Here is a 16,515-nt window from a genome sequence, read left to right on the forward strand (position 1 = left end):
TTATGCTAAGGAAAGAAACAGTGAGGAAATACCCATTGGAAAAATGGAATCAAAATTTGATTTTGATTAACTGGAGAGGTCTTCAAAAATAAACTGAAGGGAATGGTGAACTGTGGTGTATGCATACAATAGAATATTGAGCAGCTGCAAGAAGAAATGAAGCTGTGAGACACACAACTAGGTGAACGGATCTTGAGGACAGCATTTTGAGTGAAGTCTGCCAGAAACAGACCATTACTTTACATTTTGGAGGATAATATAAAGAAAATAGGAGAATCCTTGATGAGAAACCTATGAAAAATGCATTTTAAAAGCCAGTAATCGAGAGGATTTAAAAAAAGCAATAATCACACTGATTTTTTCCACTTTGTATTTTAAGCAGATAATCAAAATGGAAAAAGGCTGGTTTACATTTGAGGAAAAGAATAGATTAAGGCTTGTTGAGCATATTTACTCTTAATTAGTCCTCGCCATCATAGCTCTTTGTGGTATATCTTTCTATGATCTCCATTTTTGAGGTGAGCTCAGGGGAGAGAAGTCGCTTGTCCAAGGTCACAGATCAGAGGCAGATTCCAAGTCCTTGACCTCTGCTCAGTCCATCCTAGTAGTTACTAGGGAAATGGGAGCTAGAAGTCATGCAGGAATGTGGCCCATCCAAAGCATGCTGCCTGGCCTAAGTCTCAAGACATAGGCAAGAGTCTTGTCCAACTTCTCTGTCCCCAGACACCATGCTCCCACAAGCAGCTCTCCTCTCAAGCACTTCTGGCACAATGAATTACTTTTACAGTTACCCATAGTCACCAGTAAATTAAGCTAAGGCAGGGTCTATGTTTTATTTGTCACCATCCCCAGTACCAAGCACAGTGCCTGGCACTGAATGAGTGAATCCTGCTGCGGCTGACTGTTAAATTGTGTCCCCCAAATGAAGCCTCTCTCCCAGTATTTATGCCTGAAGGTATTTAGTTAATGGTGGGTATTAAATAAGAAAGGAACAGGGGATGAGATGAAAAACAGATACACTAAAAAGGGGAAAATGAATACCATAATTTCAGAGCAAAGCAGGATGCTGCTTAGAGTATTTCCTGAGGGGCTATGTGCAAGGCAGTACCTGAAGTCTAGAAGACCCAAGCTTCAAGCTCTCCCTAGGAAAAAAAAAAAACAGGATGTGGGTTTTACTTAACAGCCTGGGATACCTTCTAGAGAATCTACAAATTGGCTGGCTGGCTGGGCAAAGCTGCAGAATCTCGTGTGAATGAGTTTAACAAAATAAGGCCAGATGCTTTTCAGTAGGATGCCTCTTTCTATGAATTGGTGGGTACCTCAGGGACCCTTTTAAGTCCTATGATTTGATTCCCAACAAAAAAAAAAAAGAAAAGGGGGGAATAAAGAGATGGGATATGTGTGTGTGTGTGTGTGTGTGTGTGTGGCATAAATTTCAGGTAGAAAATAGGAAATAAAGGATGTTTTACCTCAGTGTGAAGGGGAAAGTTCATAAAATTGAATCACACTTAAAGGTACATTGGTGAAAAATCCAAATCAATAAAATTCATATCCCCATACTACATTAACAGTTAAAAATCAGGCACTTTCCATAAAAGTTTGACATTTAAAAACTGAAAATAAAGAACAGGACTTCTACAATCTTGATAGACTTATATTACAAACACATGAATGTCCATGCAAACTTTTACAGTGATAGCTACTAGAAGAATGAGAACTTTTTAAAAAGTCAATCTAGATAGATTCCTTTTCACTCCAGCTGCCACTCCTCCTTTGGGTGGGTAATACTAGGAGTCTTGAGAGGGACACTGATCAATGTCACATTCACCGCAGTCTCCTTTCTGAGCCTGCAGGTGATGATGAAATGTGATAAATCTTCTTTAGCTTTGATGCTGGACAACAAAAGAAAAAAGAAAAAAAATTATGTAACCATGTAGTCCAGTGAAGCAAATTCATTTTCTTAAAATACTGCAGTGATGCCATATTTATGTACTACCCAGATGGTAATTTTGGAAATTATTAGTATTTTACTACACAGAAAATTCAGCAAAACACTGACCACACCATCCATTTAGAAGCCAGAATCTAATTTTCTTGTCTTGTCACCTGTGATCTATAAATGTTCACAATTTAAAGTGATACCAGAAATATTTAAAATACAACTTTTTTCCTGGCATGTTCTACAATGAAGGATTCTAAAAGCAGAATCACACAAACACTTATTGTTCTAAATTAAAACAGTGGAATTCAGGTAGTAATTCACAACATTTCACATTGAGTCAGGATATTTAGGAGATGTGAAGGTTATATATTTCTGGATTTCACACTATTAGAAACTGTAAAAGCATGTCTGCAAATAGTGGCGAGTTGAAGCAGATATATTCTTTTTGGGTACTCTCTTAACACCTTTGGTAAATTCAAACTTGGCTTTAGACAACTTTTAAGCAGGGCGTGAAGAAATCACTTTGGCTGTCACCTTGTATTTGAATGGGTTTCCTTAACATTTAGCAGTGGGAGTGAATCAATCTGAGAGTCTTTTTAGTAATCAGAGTTTTCAAGGTATGGCCTATTTCCTATCTAAGCCAGTCACTCCAGTCTTTTTGAGATGAAAAACAAACTAAAATCCTCAGCAAAAGCAAAATACAAGAAGTCTTTCTCCTTTTAGGAGAATTCAGTTATCTTCCAGAGAAACCTTCTTTGGTTCAGAGACTAAAAGAATCCCCCTAAGCACAACTATAAGATGGTACTGTGAACAGCTGATTGTACACCATGGATGATTGTATGGTATGTGAATATATCTCAATAAAACTGAATTAAAAACAAACAAACAAACAAAACCATATGCATGACTGCTATGCATAATGAAATATACAAAAGTAAGTTAGGCACAAATATAATTGCCATGCCATAAGTTGAATTGGCTGAAAGAGCCCGTTTTATTTTTTGTACTATAAAAATAAAACTTCACACTTTCTAACTAAGAAAGTCAAACTTTAAAAACCCCATAGTTTATTTTGTTGGACTGATAATATGTAATTAAAACTTAAAAATAGGAAAAAAAAAAAAAAAAAAGGAATCCCAAGCTGTCTCTCAAATTTCTGATAGTAGAGACCAAAGACAACAACAGCACAAAAAATTGCCACTCAATTTGGCCACTGTGAGTACAGATGACATCAAAAGATGTCATCCACACAGCGTTGGGATGATCCAGTCATCCTGGGCCCTGGCATTACCGAGTCCACCTGGCAGCAAGACTGGCCTGTGGGGTTGAACACTGCTTTCCTTTTTCTATTTGTAGTGGATAAAGGGAAAAAGACAGTGCCACTGAGCATTTATCCTGGGATGCAAGACGTCCTCCAATTTAATCTGACAGGCCGATATTTTTTTCTTTTTAAAATACCAGTATTTGCTACTGTAGAATCAGAAGTCCTTCCACCAAGAGAGTGGCTGCTCTGTGATCTCAGAGGTTGCCAAAAGTGCACATAATGCTCAAAAGAGAACTTCCTGGAATGCAGGCAAACTTCTCTTTCATGTTTCGTATATAGTCACTTTGCATAATGCCATTTTCCTTCTTGGGATGAAAATGTTCTCAGGAAAAATGGACGAATTAAGTTAAAAACTTCTTTCTCTGAGCCAATAATGACAGCCTCTTATCCTTAGTCAATCACTACTCTTTCTCCTTGATTAAGATGATACCTTGGAAATACTATCTCTGGAAATCATGGCAATGACACCCTTCCTGAGTCAGCTGCTGCTCTTTTGTTAATTATCACTCATTAATGGATACAAGACCAACCACAAAGGCTGCTAGTAGGTGCCCAGGAATGAGAGTTAGATAATTGAATTGTTTGCTGAATACATCTGTGTCTGAATCCCCTACTTAAAAAGAAAAACCATACATTGCAACTGTTTGACAAATCCCATCTGTCAGAGGCCAACACTCATTTCTTTTCTCAGAACAACAAATAGTTGGACAGACCACAGAGATGTACCTGCCTCAAAGCTGCAGAATAGCCATAAAATATTTTTTAAATCCTACTTTAAAGAGCTTATGTCTCTAAGTAATCTTCACTGTCTGGACTTGAGATACCAACAATGCCAGGCGATTCATTTCTATTTGCTAACTTGCTTTAAAACCCAACTAAAGTCTAATTTTAGAGCTAAGGATCAATTCTGGGCAGAAGAACAACAGACAATTTCAAGCGCATGGCTCAACACCAGATTGGTTTTTTGCCTCTGGGCTTGCCAGATGTTTGCCAGCCTCCTCAATTACATGCAGAACCCTCAGGCACAGGACAACACTACTGCTGCAAAGAACACCTGGTCTCAGTGGCCTTCTTTCCAGTAGGTTTGTCCTTCAATGGAGATGGAGACATTTTTCAACACCACACAAGTTTCTCATGGCAAACAGATCAGATGACCGATTCTCAAGATGGGCTTCTCTACAACTGGCAAAACTTTATGTACCCTCTACATAGCTCACTTTTCAGGCTCAGCTGAATTTCATTTTCACTGCCATCAACAGTCTAAAACTTTGTTACTAACAAAACATACATTTTACTTAAAGGAAGTTGAAGCATACAAAGTCCAAAGATGCCATGGAATTATAGCCTCCCTGAAAGCTTCTTCCAGGTAGCGAAGTGACAACATTGGTGGTTCAAGGATGTTAGGTTCATGCCTGAGAACTCGTCTCTGGAGGCTCACACTGTTCAGATCAGTTCCAGAAGGAACATCCTAGGGCAAGGGCACCCTACATTTTTGAGATTCCAGATCCCCCTTCAATGTTTAACTTTAGACACACCCCTCCCAAACACACAAACACTAGTATTTCTTCACACCGGTCTATGGATAATGTTTGGGACATGCACATCAATTAAAAAACTTCCCAAAGTTTGCAGCCCATATGTCATGATCTGTAATAGCCCAGCATGACTGGAAGGAGTACAGCTACCTTTCAGAACCTATACAAGACAGAGAAGTATAATGGGAAATGGATGTGAGAAACTCAAATCTGAGAGAGGGCAGAATACCTCTTAGGAACAAAAAGCAAGGAAAGAGTCTGCCACAAGCAGTAAGGAAGTGAAGGTTCACCCCATTCCTTGCTGGCTGCTGCTCCATGGGGTGCAGTCAGGCAGTCAGCAGTTATCTAGCTTTTCTCTCGCCACTATGGGTCACCCAAGGAGGGCTACTCGGGGATTTTTATAAGTTGTACCTGAGGAGATCTATAAAGCCACAAACTCCCAATTCACATAGCTCCCTGGCTAATAGTGGCCCCTGCTAATAGCTGATTTTAAAAGCAAAATGGCCTCTTAAACACCAACCTGAAGCTTTTGATTCCAGATCCAGATTAAAAACTAAAGAATAATTTTTTAAGGAAACCATCTGAAATCAAGTAGGGTGTATGTTTAGAGCTGGAGTAATTTCTGGGCAACTGAGAATCTGATTAATTCCTTGATACCTACACAAAAGGGGACCTCACAATGAGCCCTGCCTTCCAAAACAAGACCCAATTGGTGTGAAGCATGGGCTTACCCATGTTTCTTAGGGCAGGACAAAAAGGGGCCATAAGCTTTTTACTCGATTGCTGTTGGTTAATTTAGTAAACAATTTTCTGAATATCTTCTCTGGCATAGGACCGCACTAGGTTTGGGCATTACAAGGACCAAAATTTTAGGCATTTCTTCTATCACGAAGGTCAATCTGGAGACAAAAGAGATACACAAATGACAACAACTCTTAAAAGAGGCCTGGCTAAAGTGCCAAAGTAATTTTGAGAGACAAGCAATTAATCCTGCTGCTTTAGAAGATGGGGCAATTTAGAAAAAGCATGTCTAGGGGTGATGCCAGAAAGCAGCTGGGATGCACAGCCCCATGCTCTCAGGTTCTTTCTGCCATACACTCCACAGCCCCAGGGTCCAGAAAGAAGGCTCCAGGCAACAGCTCACTGTGTAAAAAGTCCACACTCCCAGACCAGACTAATTCCAGCAGAATAAGGAGTAGCTGTGGTGTCTGGACTTTTCTCCCACCACATTCCCATCTGCAAGCAGGAGTGGCCAAACAACTCTGGTCTAGCCCTAACCAGTTGAGGTGAGGATGAGTTACTGATACCAACAAAATTTCTAACAAGAGGAAACTTCAGCACTCTGGCCAACATCTACATAAAAATCAACGTGCTCAAAACTGAAGATTCCTAGACAAACTGAAGAGGTTAAGGTTATGTGTTACTCCACCAACAGTGCATAATTTATCACACTGTGATGTTATCTAGTTAAGGTTTATAATAATTATAAGAAAATAAAAAGGAAAAGGCTTAGACCTTTTTTAGATAGTAAACAATAGCATTTAAAATATGATATTCTCTAAAAATTATAAAAGAAGGCAGTTAACTCTACACCATTTCATCAAATGCACATGGAAATCCGGTTTACCTTTTTCATTAATTCACTTCTGGTAGTAAACTGTGGCAGGTCTTCCACTTCAATTCCATCAGCCATTTCCATCACCTTGTCTAAAAGATCTTTGTTGTAACTGCACAATAAAAAGTCAGGTAAAAGCCTTGGAAGAATTACTTGTCACTGTGGATTAATAAGAAATTGCAGGTTGCTGAACTATAAACCCAACTCTCAGAGGACTGATTTGATACTGCAGGGGAAGCCTATTACATGTTCATCAATGGTTAGGGATCAGTTCTTTCTGCTTGTGGATACAGAAGTGTGCTTTAGAAAAGCCAACAGACCAGGTATCTTGAGATTTATAAAAAAGAGAGCCCCATACATGGGGCAGAACATATTCTTGGATATGGTACGAGAGCAACAACATAAAATTTGATTTTTTAAAAAACATATGGAACGTTAGTCTAATGAAAAATGACATTTGCTCATTTGCCCAATTCTGACATTTGCTTAACCTTGGATCCTGTTAACCAGGATTTCCCGGGAGCACCTGGAAGGTAGTGAGAAGGGATGGTGCATCTGGCATTGTTTCCTCAAATCCTGTTCTAACGATCCCCAGTACCTGAAAGCAAAACCAAGTGGCTTAGGCCTAGGGGGCAATGTGATCAGTCAGGTAGCTGTAACAGGTATCAGAACCAGGGGTTATCCTATTATCTAACACAATTTCAGGATGCTATAAAATAAAAGGGTGTGAGGTGCTTCCAGATTTGTAACTTCCTTTATGGTGAGGTAGAAAGGGTATCCAGTCAGGCACTTCAAAAGCAGGCCCTTCCCCTCTTAGTGCTATAACCAGGATGCAGTGGGCTTTGGGACCTTAACAAAAAAGCATCTGTTATTTTCATCAAAGGGAAGGTAGACAGGTAGGCTAGTTCCTGCTCAGGACCTAGCAGCTGGGAAGCAAGGAGAAAAAGCCAAGGTACACAGATTACTTCCTGCCCAAAGTGGTAAGATCTATCCACCCTGCCAGAAGCAGCAAGGCCCCAGGCATATCACTTCCCTTCGCCTCAGCTTCTACACCTGTAAAATGGGGATCTCAGTTTGTCTCTGAAGGGTTGCCATGTAGGTGAAAAGAGCTACCTGACTTCAAAGTCCCTCTGCAAGGGTGACAGTTTGAGCTAATAATAGTAGTAATAAAAAATAACAATGGTAGCTTTGGCACTTTATTCTCGCTTACACAGCAGCCCTATACTAGATGCTTTTCACCCTTTAGTAATGTAGACATCACAACAATCGATTTTCAAAATGAGGAAGGGGAGCTCAGAGAAATTAAGTATCTTTCAAAGGCTGCCAAGCTGGGAATCAGCCTCAGGCCCAGCCTGTACGGTTGGAGATTGGGGGCGAATTCTGCCTTGGGCAGAGGTTCGGGGAAGGGATCAGCCCTGGGCGAGGTCTGAGGGTCTGAGGGCGGAGGACACGGTCAGCCGACCGGGCAGGGGTCCGCACCTGCAGCCCAGGAAAAGGTGGTTGGCCCAGACCATGGAGAGGGAGAGCAGCTGGTCCAGGCGTCCGCCGCCGTCGGGCGGGTCGCGGTAGTCGGGAAGGTGACGGAGGATGAACTCCATCCGGGCCTTCCATTGCTTTTCGCTCTCGGAGTAGGAACGGAACTGTTCCGCGTAGTCGGTCGCCTGCCGCACCCCCAAAACCAGCTCTTCCACCGCAGCGGCCGCCTCGCCACCCACCATAGCGCCAGCGGCTGCCAAGCGCAAGACCCGCCCGCCGCCTTCCCGACGCGCACCGCGCCGCTGCCACACGACTAGAGGGGCCCGGGTGGTGCGCGACTGCTCGGGAGAACCCGCCTAGAGCGCCCTCTCCGGGCACGGCGGCCTGAGGGGACTGTGGTCCCCGCGTCTAAACCTTCAGACTTCGGTAGCCTGCGGCGCCTGGCGTCGGGTTACTCTGGGGCCGTAGAGGGGATTCATGGCCGACTCCGTGGGAAACTGAAGTCCCCAACCAGAGAGTTGGGTCTCCACCCTTCCAGTCGAGCAGCCGAGGTCAGCAGGGACTACGCTGTGTCCTTCAGGCCCTGGGGGTTCCTTGGGCACCGCCTCGTCCAGGGCAACGTGAGGGGTCTGAACTGCACATGGATGCCCTCAGTTATGAGGAATTACGTATGGCTATCCGGGGTTCGTCTGGATAGATTCCCGCAGCTCTTAACACCCCATCTGGAGCGAGTTAACCATTCATTCATTCGTCTGGTAAATACCTGCCAGGCACTTTGCTAGGTGCTGGAAATACAATGAGAGCAAACTCAACCCTGTTCTAATGAAATTTACCCTTTTAGGGGAGAGGCAAACTTTAGCGAAATAATTGCTCAAGTAAATGGAAAATTTCAACGGTGACAAGTATTAATAAGGAGAGGCCCAGGATGCTGAATATGAATAAGCAAAGGACCTAAACCAGACTTGGGGTCAGGGAAGGCTTCCCCAAGGAAGTGATACTGGAGAGCTGAGGGATGAACAGAACTTAAGTAAAGGGGAGCAGGCCATGGCAAGAGGAGAGCCTGCAAGAGAACGGAAAGATCTGTATGGCTGGACCCTAGAGAGGCGTGAAGAGTGGAGGAGATGAGGCTGCAGGGCTCAGCAAGGCCAGCTAGATACTAAGAAGAATGAGGAAACACTGAGAAATTTTAACCAGAGCAGTGACATCTATTTCCAAAAAAGATGTTGAAAGGAGCCAGAATAATTGCGTCTGGTGGGCATGAACAGGTGAGCCTGAGGGTGTTATATTTAGCTGGCATGAGTCTGCTGTATATAACTTGTGAGTTCCCCATTGCTGGAAGCATTCAAGTACAGTAACTGGGAAATTACTTGACCTGCCACCAGCCTTGAGAGATTATGGACCTAACAGAGTTCCTGATGGGTCTACATTAAATGTGGGGTTTGGGTGCAGAGCTAGGCCTAGAATCCAGGATCTAGGATTCCATGTAGGTCGTATATTATGAGTAGGGCCCAGGGGAGGAGCTTGATGCTGGAGGGCCCCGGGAGTTATTGGAGGGATCCAGACTTCAACCAAGGGCTGGCACCTTGAGGGTTCTTGACTCAGTCACGGGAAAGAATTCAAGGACTAATCAATATGTGGAGCCAAAAAGCTTAATGTGAAAGGACAAGCTGGAAGGGGTTGGGCGCAGTAATTTTCCAAAGGAGGAGAAGGACTCTGAGATTGGGATACTTGCATTATAAAGACTTGATGGGGTCCTTTCCCCTCTGGTTATGCTAATAAGGGATTGATGAGCTGCACTTTTCATTGGTTCTTTTCAGGTACCTACCTAAGTGAGCGCTAGGTATGTGAGAGCTAGGTGTGCTCACCAAAAGGAACTTCTTATTATGGGTCTTAGGGTCACTTCACCTACCCTCCTCCCCTATCTAACTGCCTCAAGCTATGTGCTGTCTTCTACTTCTGCAGCTTCTGTTGGAGTGTTCTGGACTCCTAGCAGGCAGAAGCTGGATATAGGTTGGAAATGCCAGGCATACTGATAAATCGACTGCCTGAAAACACAATGCATCCCACCATAGTTAAAAGTGCAGAGGCATGCTCTTCACAGCAGGCAACCAGAGAGTGTAGCAGGATCTCTGAAACTGAGGACAGACCCAGCTTTTCCACAGCAGTCAGGAATAGCTGTCCAAAGCTGGCGTTTCCAAAGTTGAGCACAGATCACCTCTCTTGAGGAGTTTGTTAAAATAGCAGATTCCCAAGCTCCCAACACTAAATGTTCAAAGTCAAGGATCCAAGTAATTCTCATTCCACCTGCATCCAACCAATCTTTGAAAACAGTTATCTTTGTTGAGGGTTCTTTAATCCAAACTCTTAGTCACCTGATTGCACAGTGAAGTGGGTGGCCCAGAATAGGAATCCAGGCTCTGTGAACAGCAGCCCCAGCAATATAGCCAGCTCTTCCTCTGGGGTGTGAAAAAGCTCAGTGGTCATCCAGCAACTGCTTTATTTACCACCATCTTTGACTATGATGGGGCATATGCATCTATGTGTGTACTTATAACCAAATTCAGACATGCATTCAGGTTATAAGAACCCCAAAGTGCACAAATGGGTGTTCATTTTTTATAATGTGAAATTATGTTAATATACTTTCAACATTTGGAATAGTCAAAAACTTTAGTTAGTATTAACACTTTGCAGGACCCTGCAGTAAGTCCAATAACTGCCCAGTTTATTGTTTCTAGATTGTTGTTTATATGTTTATATCGTTCAGATTTTCTTAGAGCCAAGCACTTACTAATATAGACAAAGATCAGTTTCTCCTACCTTGTCTTTTCTTAATATCCTTAATTGAGATATAATTCACATAATATAAAATTTACCCATTAAAGTATACAATTCAACTGTTTTAATATATTCACAGAGTTGTGAAACCATCATCACAAATTAAGTTTAGAATGTGTTCATCATCCCCAAATAAACCACATATCCATTAGCACTCACTACATATTCCCCCTTTTCTCCAGCAATGGGCAACCATTAATTTATTTTCTGTTTCTACGGATTTCCTATTCTGAACATTTCATGTAAATGGAATCATACAAGATGTGGCCTTTTGTGTTTGCCTTCTTTCACTTTGCATGATGTTTTCATGTTTCGCAACGTTTTCATCCATGTTGTAGCATGAATCAGTATTTTATTCTTTTAGTGATTGAATAATATTCAATTGTATGGATATATCACATTTTATTTATCCATTCGTTAGTTGTTGGGCATTTGGGTTTCCACTTTTAGGCTATTATGAATAATGATGAGATGAACATTCATGTACAAGTTTTTATTTGGACATATGTTTTCAATCTCTTTGATATATACCTCAGAGTGGAATTACTGGGGCATGTAGTGTTTTAGTTTCCTAGGCTGCTTAAAGCAATTGTGGGAACCCCAGGCCCCCAAGTGTCTTGAAGACTGCACACAGCAGTTTGCTTGACCTAGGACAGGTAATGTTTGACCTATTCTTGTAAAATCAGGCCTCCTGTGCTAAATGTAATCTATAACTACCTCCTCCCTCAGACTCTCTGAGATACTGTTATCTACAAGATAATCTATAATCCTCCCCTCCTCCTTGTTGATTATAATCAATCCCTCCCTACTTTGCAAGGCTGCCTTATGCTCTCATATCCATTGGAATGTTGAGTCTTTATAACCAGCTTATTCAGCCCCCCCAAGGTGCAGAGTATCTTTACAGGTTGAGCTCTGAACCTGCTGCCATTCAGAGCAGCTCCTGAATCCATTCAGAGAAGCTCCTGATTTCAGGGCATCATGACAACTTCCCACCCTGTGGGTAAGCCCCAAAATAAAGGCTCATGTCTCAGAATGTGTCTGGTGCTTTCTTTAGTCCTTTGGCTACATATGCCCTCTTAGGCGTGACAGCAATATACCATAAAATGGTTCGGCTTGAACAATGGGAATTTATTCACTTATTGTTAGGGTCTGGGAAAATATCCAAATCAAGGCATCATCAAGGTGATGCTTTCTACCCAAAGACCAGCTGCCAGTGATCTTTGAATCATCTGCCACATGGCAAGGCACATGGCCACATCTGCTGGTCTCTCCCTTCTCTTCTGGGTTTCGTTAATTTCAGCTTCTTGCTTCTGTGGCTTTCTCTCTCTGTATTCATCCTGTTTGTAAAGGACTCCAGTAAAAGGACTAAGACCCATCCTAAATGAGGTGGGTCATACCTTAACTAAAGTAGCCTCACCATAATATCCTACTTACAATGGATCCACACCCACAGCAGTTAGTTAATTTTAAGAACATGCTTTTCAAACCACCACATATAATAACTCTATGTTTAACCTTTTGAGGAACTGCCACACTGTTTTCCAATGTGCCTGTACCATTTTACATTCCCACCAACAGTGTATGAGGTTTCCAATTTTGCCACATCCTCCCCAGCACTTGTTATTGACTGTCTTGTTTATTAAAGCCATCCTAGTAGGTGTGAAGTGGTATCTCATTATAATTTTTTTTTACATTTCCCTAATGATTAATGGTGTTGAGTACTTCTTTGGAGAAATGTCTTTTTATTTTGAGTTCTAAGAGTTCTTTATATATTCTGGATACTAGACTCTAATCAGATACCTGACTTGCAAAATATTTTCTCCCATTCTATCACTTTACTGATAAATTTTGATGAAGCCCAATTTATCTATATTCCCCTTTGGTTGTTTGTGCTTTTTGTGTCATATTTAAGAAACCATTGCCTAATCCAAGGTCATGAAACTGTATATCTATGACTTCTAAGAATTTTACAGTTTTAACTCTTACATTTAGATATTTGATCTACTTTGAGTTAATTTTTGCATATGGTGTTAGGTAGGGGGTTAGCTTCATTCTTATGCATGAATATCCAGTTGTCCACCCACCATTTTCTTGAAAATACTGTTCTCTCTCTATTGAATTGTCTTGGCACCCTTTGTCAAAAAATCAACTGACTATTATATCTCCAATCCCTCACCATTCTCCACAGGGTGACCTATCTAAATTGCCTGATATGTATCCTTGCATATTTTTTTCCTTGCTCAAACATATATACAAACTTTTATAACATTTCAACAAAATAATATTCTTTAAAAAAATGAACTGACCATAAATGCATGGATTTTTTTCTGTACCCTCAATTCTATTCCATTAAATAGAATTCTTATGCGAGTACCTCACTATATTGATTGCTGTAACTTTGTGGTAAGTTCTAAAATTGGGAAATATGAGTCTTCTACCTTGTTTTCCTCTTTCAAAATAGTTTTGGCTATTTTGGGTCCTTTGCATTCCCATATAAATTATCTGATCAGCTTGTCCATGTCTACAAAAAAAAAAAAAAAAAAATACCATTGAGATTTTTGTAGTGATTGTGTTGAATCCATAGATCAATTTGGGGAGTATTGCCATCTCAAAAGCATTAGGTCTTCTGAGCTATGAGCTTGTGATGTCTTTCCATTCATTTAAATCTTCTTTAATTTCTTTTGACAATGTTTTACACAAGTCTTGAGCTTCCTTGGTTAAAACTATTCCTCAGTATTTTATCCTTTTTGGTGCTATTGTAAATGGAATTGTTTTCTTAATTTCATTTTCAGATTGTTCATAGCTAGTGTTTAGAAATAAAATTGATTTTTGTATGGTGATCTGGTATCCTGAAACCTTGATGAACTCTTTTATTAGTTATAATAGTTTTTCTATGTGTATGAATCCTTAGGATTTTCAATTTACATGATTATGTCATCTCTGAATAGAAATAGTTTTACTTCTTCTTTTCTAATCTGTATGCCTTTTATTTATTTTTCTTGCCTAATCGCCCTGGCTAAAACCTCCATTACAATATTGGATAGAAGTGGCAAGAGCAGACATCTTTGTCTTGTTCCTGATCTTAGAGGAAAAGCATTCAATTTTTCATCATTAAGCAGATATTATCTGTGGGCTTTTTATTGATGTCCTTCTTCAGATTGAGGAAATTCCCATCTATTCCTAGTTTGGTGAGGATTTTTATGATGAAAGGGTGTTGGATTTTGTCAAATGCTTTTTATGCATCTATTGAGATATCATGTGGGACTTGTCCTTTATTCTATTAAAAAATACGTAACAAAAATAAATAAATAATAACATAGAACATCTCACAAATATATGTCATCCTTGCTAATCCATGCTAATATTCAGTTGTTCCAATTATCTTTATCTTTAGCACAGCACTCATGAGAAATGGACAGAGCACAAGTATTTGTATTCTTTATTTAGGGTGAGGGAAATGGCCCATGATAGTGAGATGACTGGATCAAGATCAAGCTATCAAGGCCAGTGGCTGGATTATGATTCATGATTGCTTCCCAAGCACCAGTGCCCTGAAGTCCACTAGATACAGTTACTCTTAAGCAAGGGCTATATTTTTGAGGAGGAAGGATCCAGCAGGACTTTGTGGGTTTTGAGAAGGCTGAAATGACTATCCCTTGCAAAGTGCAGTTTTGGGGCTCAGAGTTGACTTGGTTTTTCTCTAAACCCTGTCCTGAATATCAACACACACTTCCCCATGGTGAAATTGCTCTCTCCTGTGATTAATCCCTCCACTTTTATCCTTCTAGCCCTTCATCCCACTACCAATGGAGATGAAGAGGAACAAGAGATTTTGAAAATGACTAGTGGACAACACAGTACATAAGGGGTTAGGAAGTTTAAATATAGTTGATTGGATTAGTCATTTGGATTTGCCATCTCTAAATTGCTGACTACCAAATTTGCATTTCCAGCCCATGCCACTTCAGTGAACTATAGACATCTATAACCAACTGCCTACTCAACACCTCCATTTAGATATCTGTTAGGCATCACAAATTAACATCCCCACAACGGAGCTATTGATTGTCCTTTCCCAAGCACATCCCCAACAGTTTCCCTTGTTACAAATGGTAACTCTGTGCTTCCAGTTACTCAGGCCAAAAACCTTCAAGTTTCATCCTTCTCTTTCTCACACCCCATGGCAGTTTCATTTTATGAACATATCCAGGATCTAAATATCTTTGCTACCCTGTTCCAAGCTATCATCCTCTCTCCTGGATTATTCCATTCATTCTTTATCACTTTCCCTTTTTCGACCCTTGTCACCCTTCAGCAGCCAGAGTGATCCTGTTAAAAGTGTCAGATCATATCACAACCTCTAAAATCTTCCCATCCCATTCAGAGTAAAACCAAAGCACTCACAATGACTCATAGGGCCTTACACAGTGTGGTACCCTCATCCCAGACTTCAGCTCCTACTACTTTTCCCTGTAACCTCTGCCCCAGTTATCCTGCCTCCTGTTCTTCCATAAATTTATCACTCACAGAGTTTTCTCTGCCTGGAATGTTCTTCCTGCGATAACCACATTACTTGCCCCCACACCTCTTGCAGCTCTTTGTTCAAATATCACCTTCTCAGTGAGATTTTCCTTGACCAGTCCAGCATTCCCTATCCTTCCTTGCCTTATTTTTCTCCATATCTTTTTATATCATCTAGCTTCCTGTCTGAAAATAGAAAGTATGATCAGCACTTGGCAAAGAGTAATTTGGGAATAGTCAAAATATAATGACCAAAGCAGAAATTGTCCGGCACATCATGGTTAACACCCCTTTTGGGATAGTTGATACCTCATGCTTTCAATGTTTGAGACCAGTGAAATGCATTTTTCTTTCTCACTATTTTTGTAGGTTGATAGAAAAACACTTTATATTTCATGAGCTCACTCCACCTAGAATTTGACACTGAAAACTACACATTGCTGAAATGAAAGAACACCTAAATAAATAGAGAAATATACTATGTTCATGACTTGGAAGTCTCAATATTCATAAGGTGTCAGATCTCCCTGAAATGATCTAAAACTACAAATTCAATTCAATCTCTATCAAAATCCCAGCAGGTTTAGGTCTGTGTGTATGTGTGTGTGTAAGAAGTGACAAACTGATTCTAAACTTTATGTGGAAATGAAAAGGACCTGAAATAACCAAAATGTTCTTCAAGGAGAATAAATTTGGAGACCTACACTCCTAGATATCAATTCTTTACATGAAGCCTCAGTAATTAAAACAATGTGATATTGGCACAAGATAGATGAATAGATCAATGGAATAGAATTGAGAAATAGACCCATGCACATACAGTCACTTGATTTATGAAAAATGCTCCACTGCATTCAATAGGAAAAGTAAGGTCTTTTCATTTATTGGTACTGAATCAATTGGACACCAATATAGGGAAAAAAAAGCAAAGATAGGTTCTTCAACTACTACCTAATGTCATGCAGCTATGTAAGTGGCAAAGTCAGGATTCGAACTCATAAAGGTTCAATTGTTTGATAGTAGTTTTTTTTTTCTTCTATTATATTGGAAGCCATATGCTGTGATTCAATTCTTTTTGTAGTGATCCTAAAACTTAAAACATGGATCCTTACCAAAGACTAAAGTCAATCAATACCCTCATACTTTCCTAGGCAAGACAAGAACCTCAGAACACTTTAACCTCATTTATCCCCACTACCAACTTACATGTTATTGTTGTATATTTTAATTTTGCATACTTTTTAAAATCAGGGATATTGAAGTA

At 40.5% G+C, this 16,515-nt stretch overlaps 1 protein-coding gene and 1 long non-coding RNA gene across 2 annotated transcripts in view; one reads left to right on the plus strand and one right to left on the minus strand.

Annotated features, from left to right (window-relative positions):
• Positions 1-363: 363 nt before the first annotated feature.
• On the minus strand, positions 364-8,175 carry CDKN2AIPNL (CDKN2A interacting protein N-terminal like). The gene is made up of 3 exons (XM_037800779.1): positions 7,896-8,175; positions 6,429-6,528; positions 364-1,892 (listed from the first exon to the last, which is right to left on the minus strand). Exons 1-3 carry the CDS (start codon positions 8,132-8,134, stop codon positions 1,881-1,883), a joined length of 351 nt encoding a protein of 116 aa, XP_037656707.1. The 5' UTR covers positions 8,135-8,175; the 3' UTR covers positions 364-1,880.
• LOC119507596 overlaps positions 7,548-16,515 on the plus strand; it is an 82,504-nt gene continuing 73,536 nt past the window's right edge. The window contains exon 1 of the long non-coding RNA XR_005211325.1: positions 7,548-9,157. This is a non-coding gene — a long non-coding RNA (uncharacterized LOC119507596). The remainder of the gene's footprint in view (positions 9,158-16,515) is intronic.

This window comes from Choloepus didactylus, chromosome 13 (genome assembly GCF_015220235.1).
Source record: "Choloepus didactylus isolate mChoDid1 chromosome 13, mChoDid1.pri, whole genome shotgun sequence".
Classification (NCBI taxonomy): domain Eukaryota; kingdom Metazoa; phylum Chordata; class Mammalia; order Pilosa; family Megalonychidae; genus Choloepus; species Choloepus didactylus.

Bases quoted from the DNA above. Each gene is read 5' to 3' on its own strand.
- CDKN2AIPNL (XM_037800779.1), bottom strand. From the start codon at position 8,134: ATGGTGGGTGGCGAGGCGGCCGCTGCGGTGGAAGAGCTGGTTTTGGGG. The intron at 6,529-7,895 runs GTGCGGACCCCT...TTTATTGTGCAG, and splicing joins CACCTTTTCCTGGGCTGCAG to TTACAACAAAGATCTTTTAG.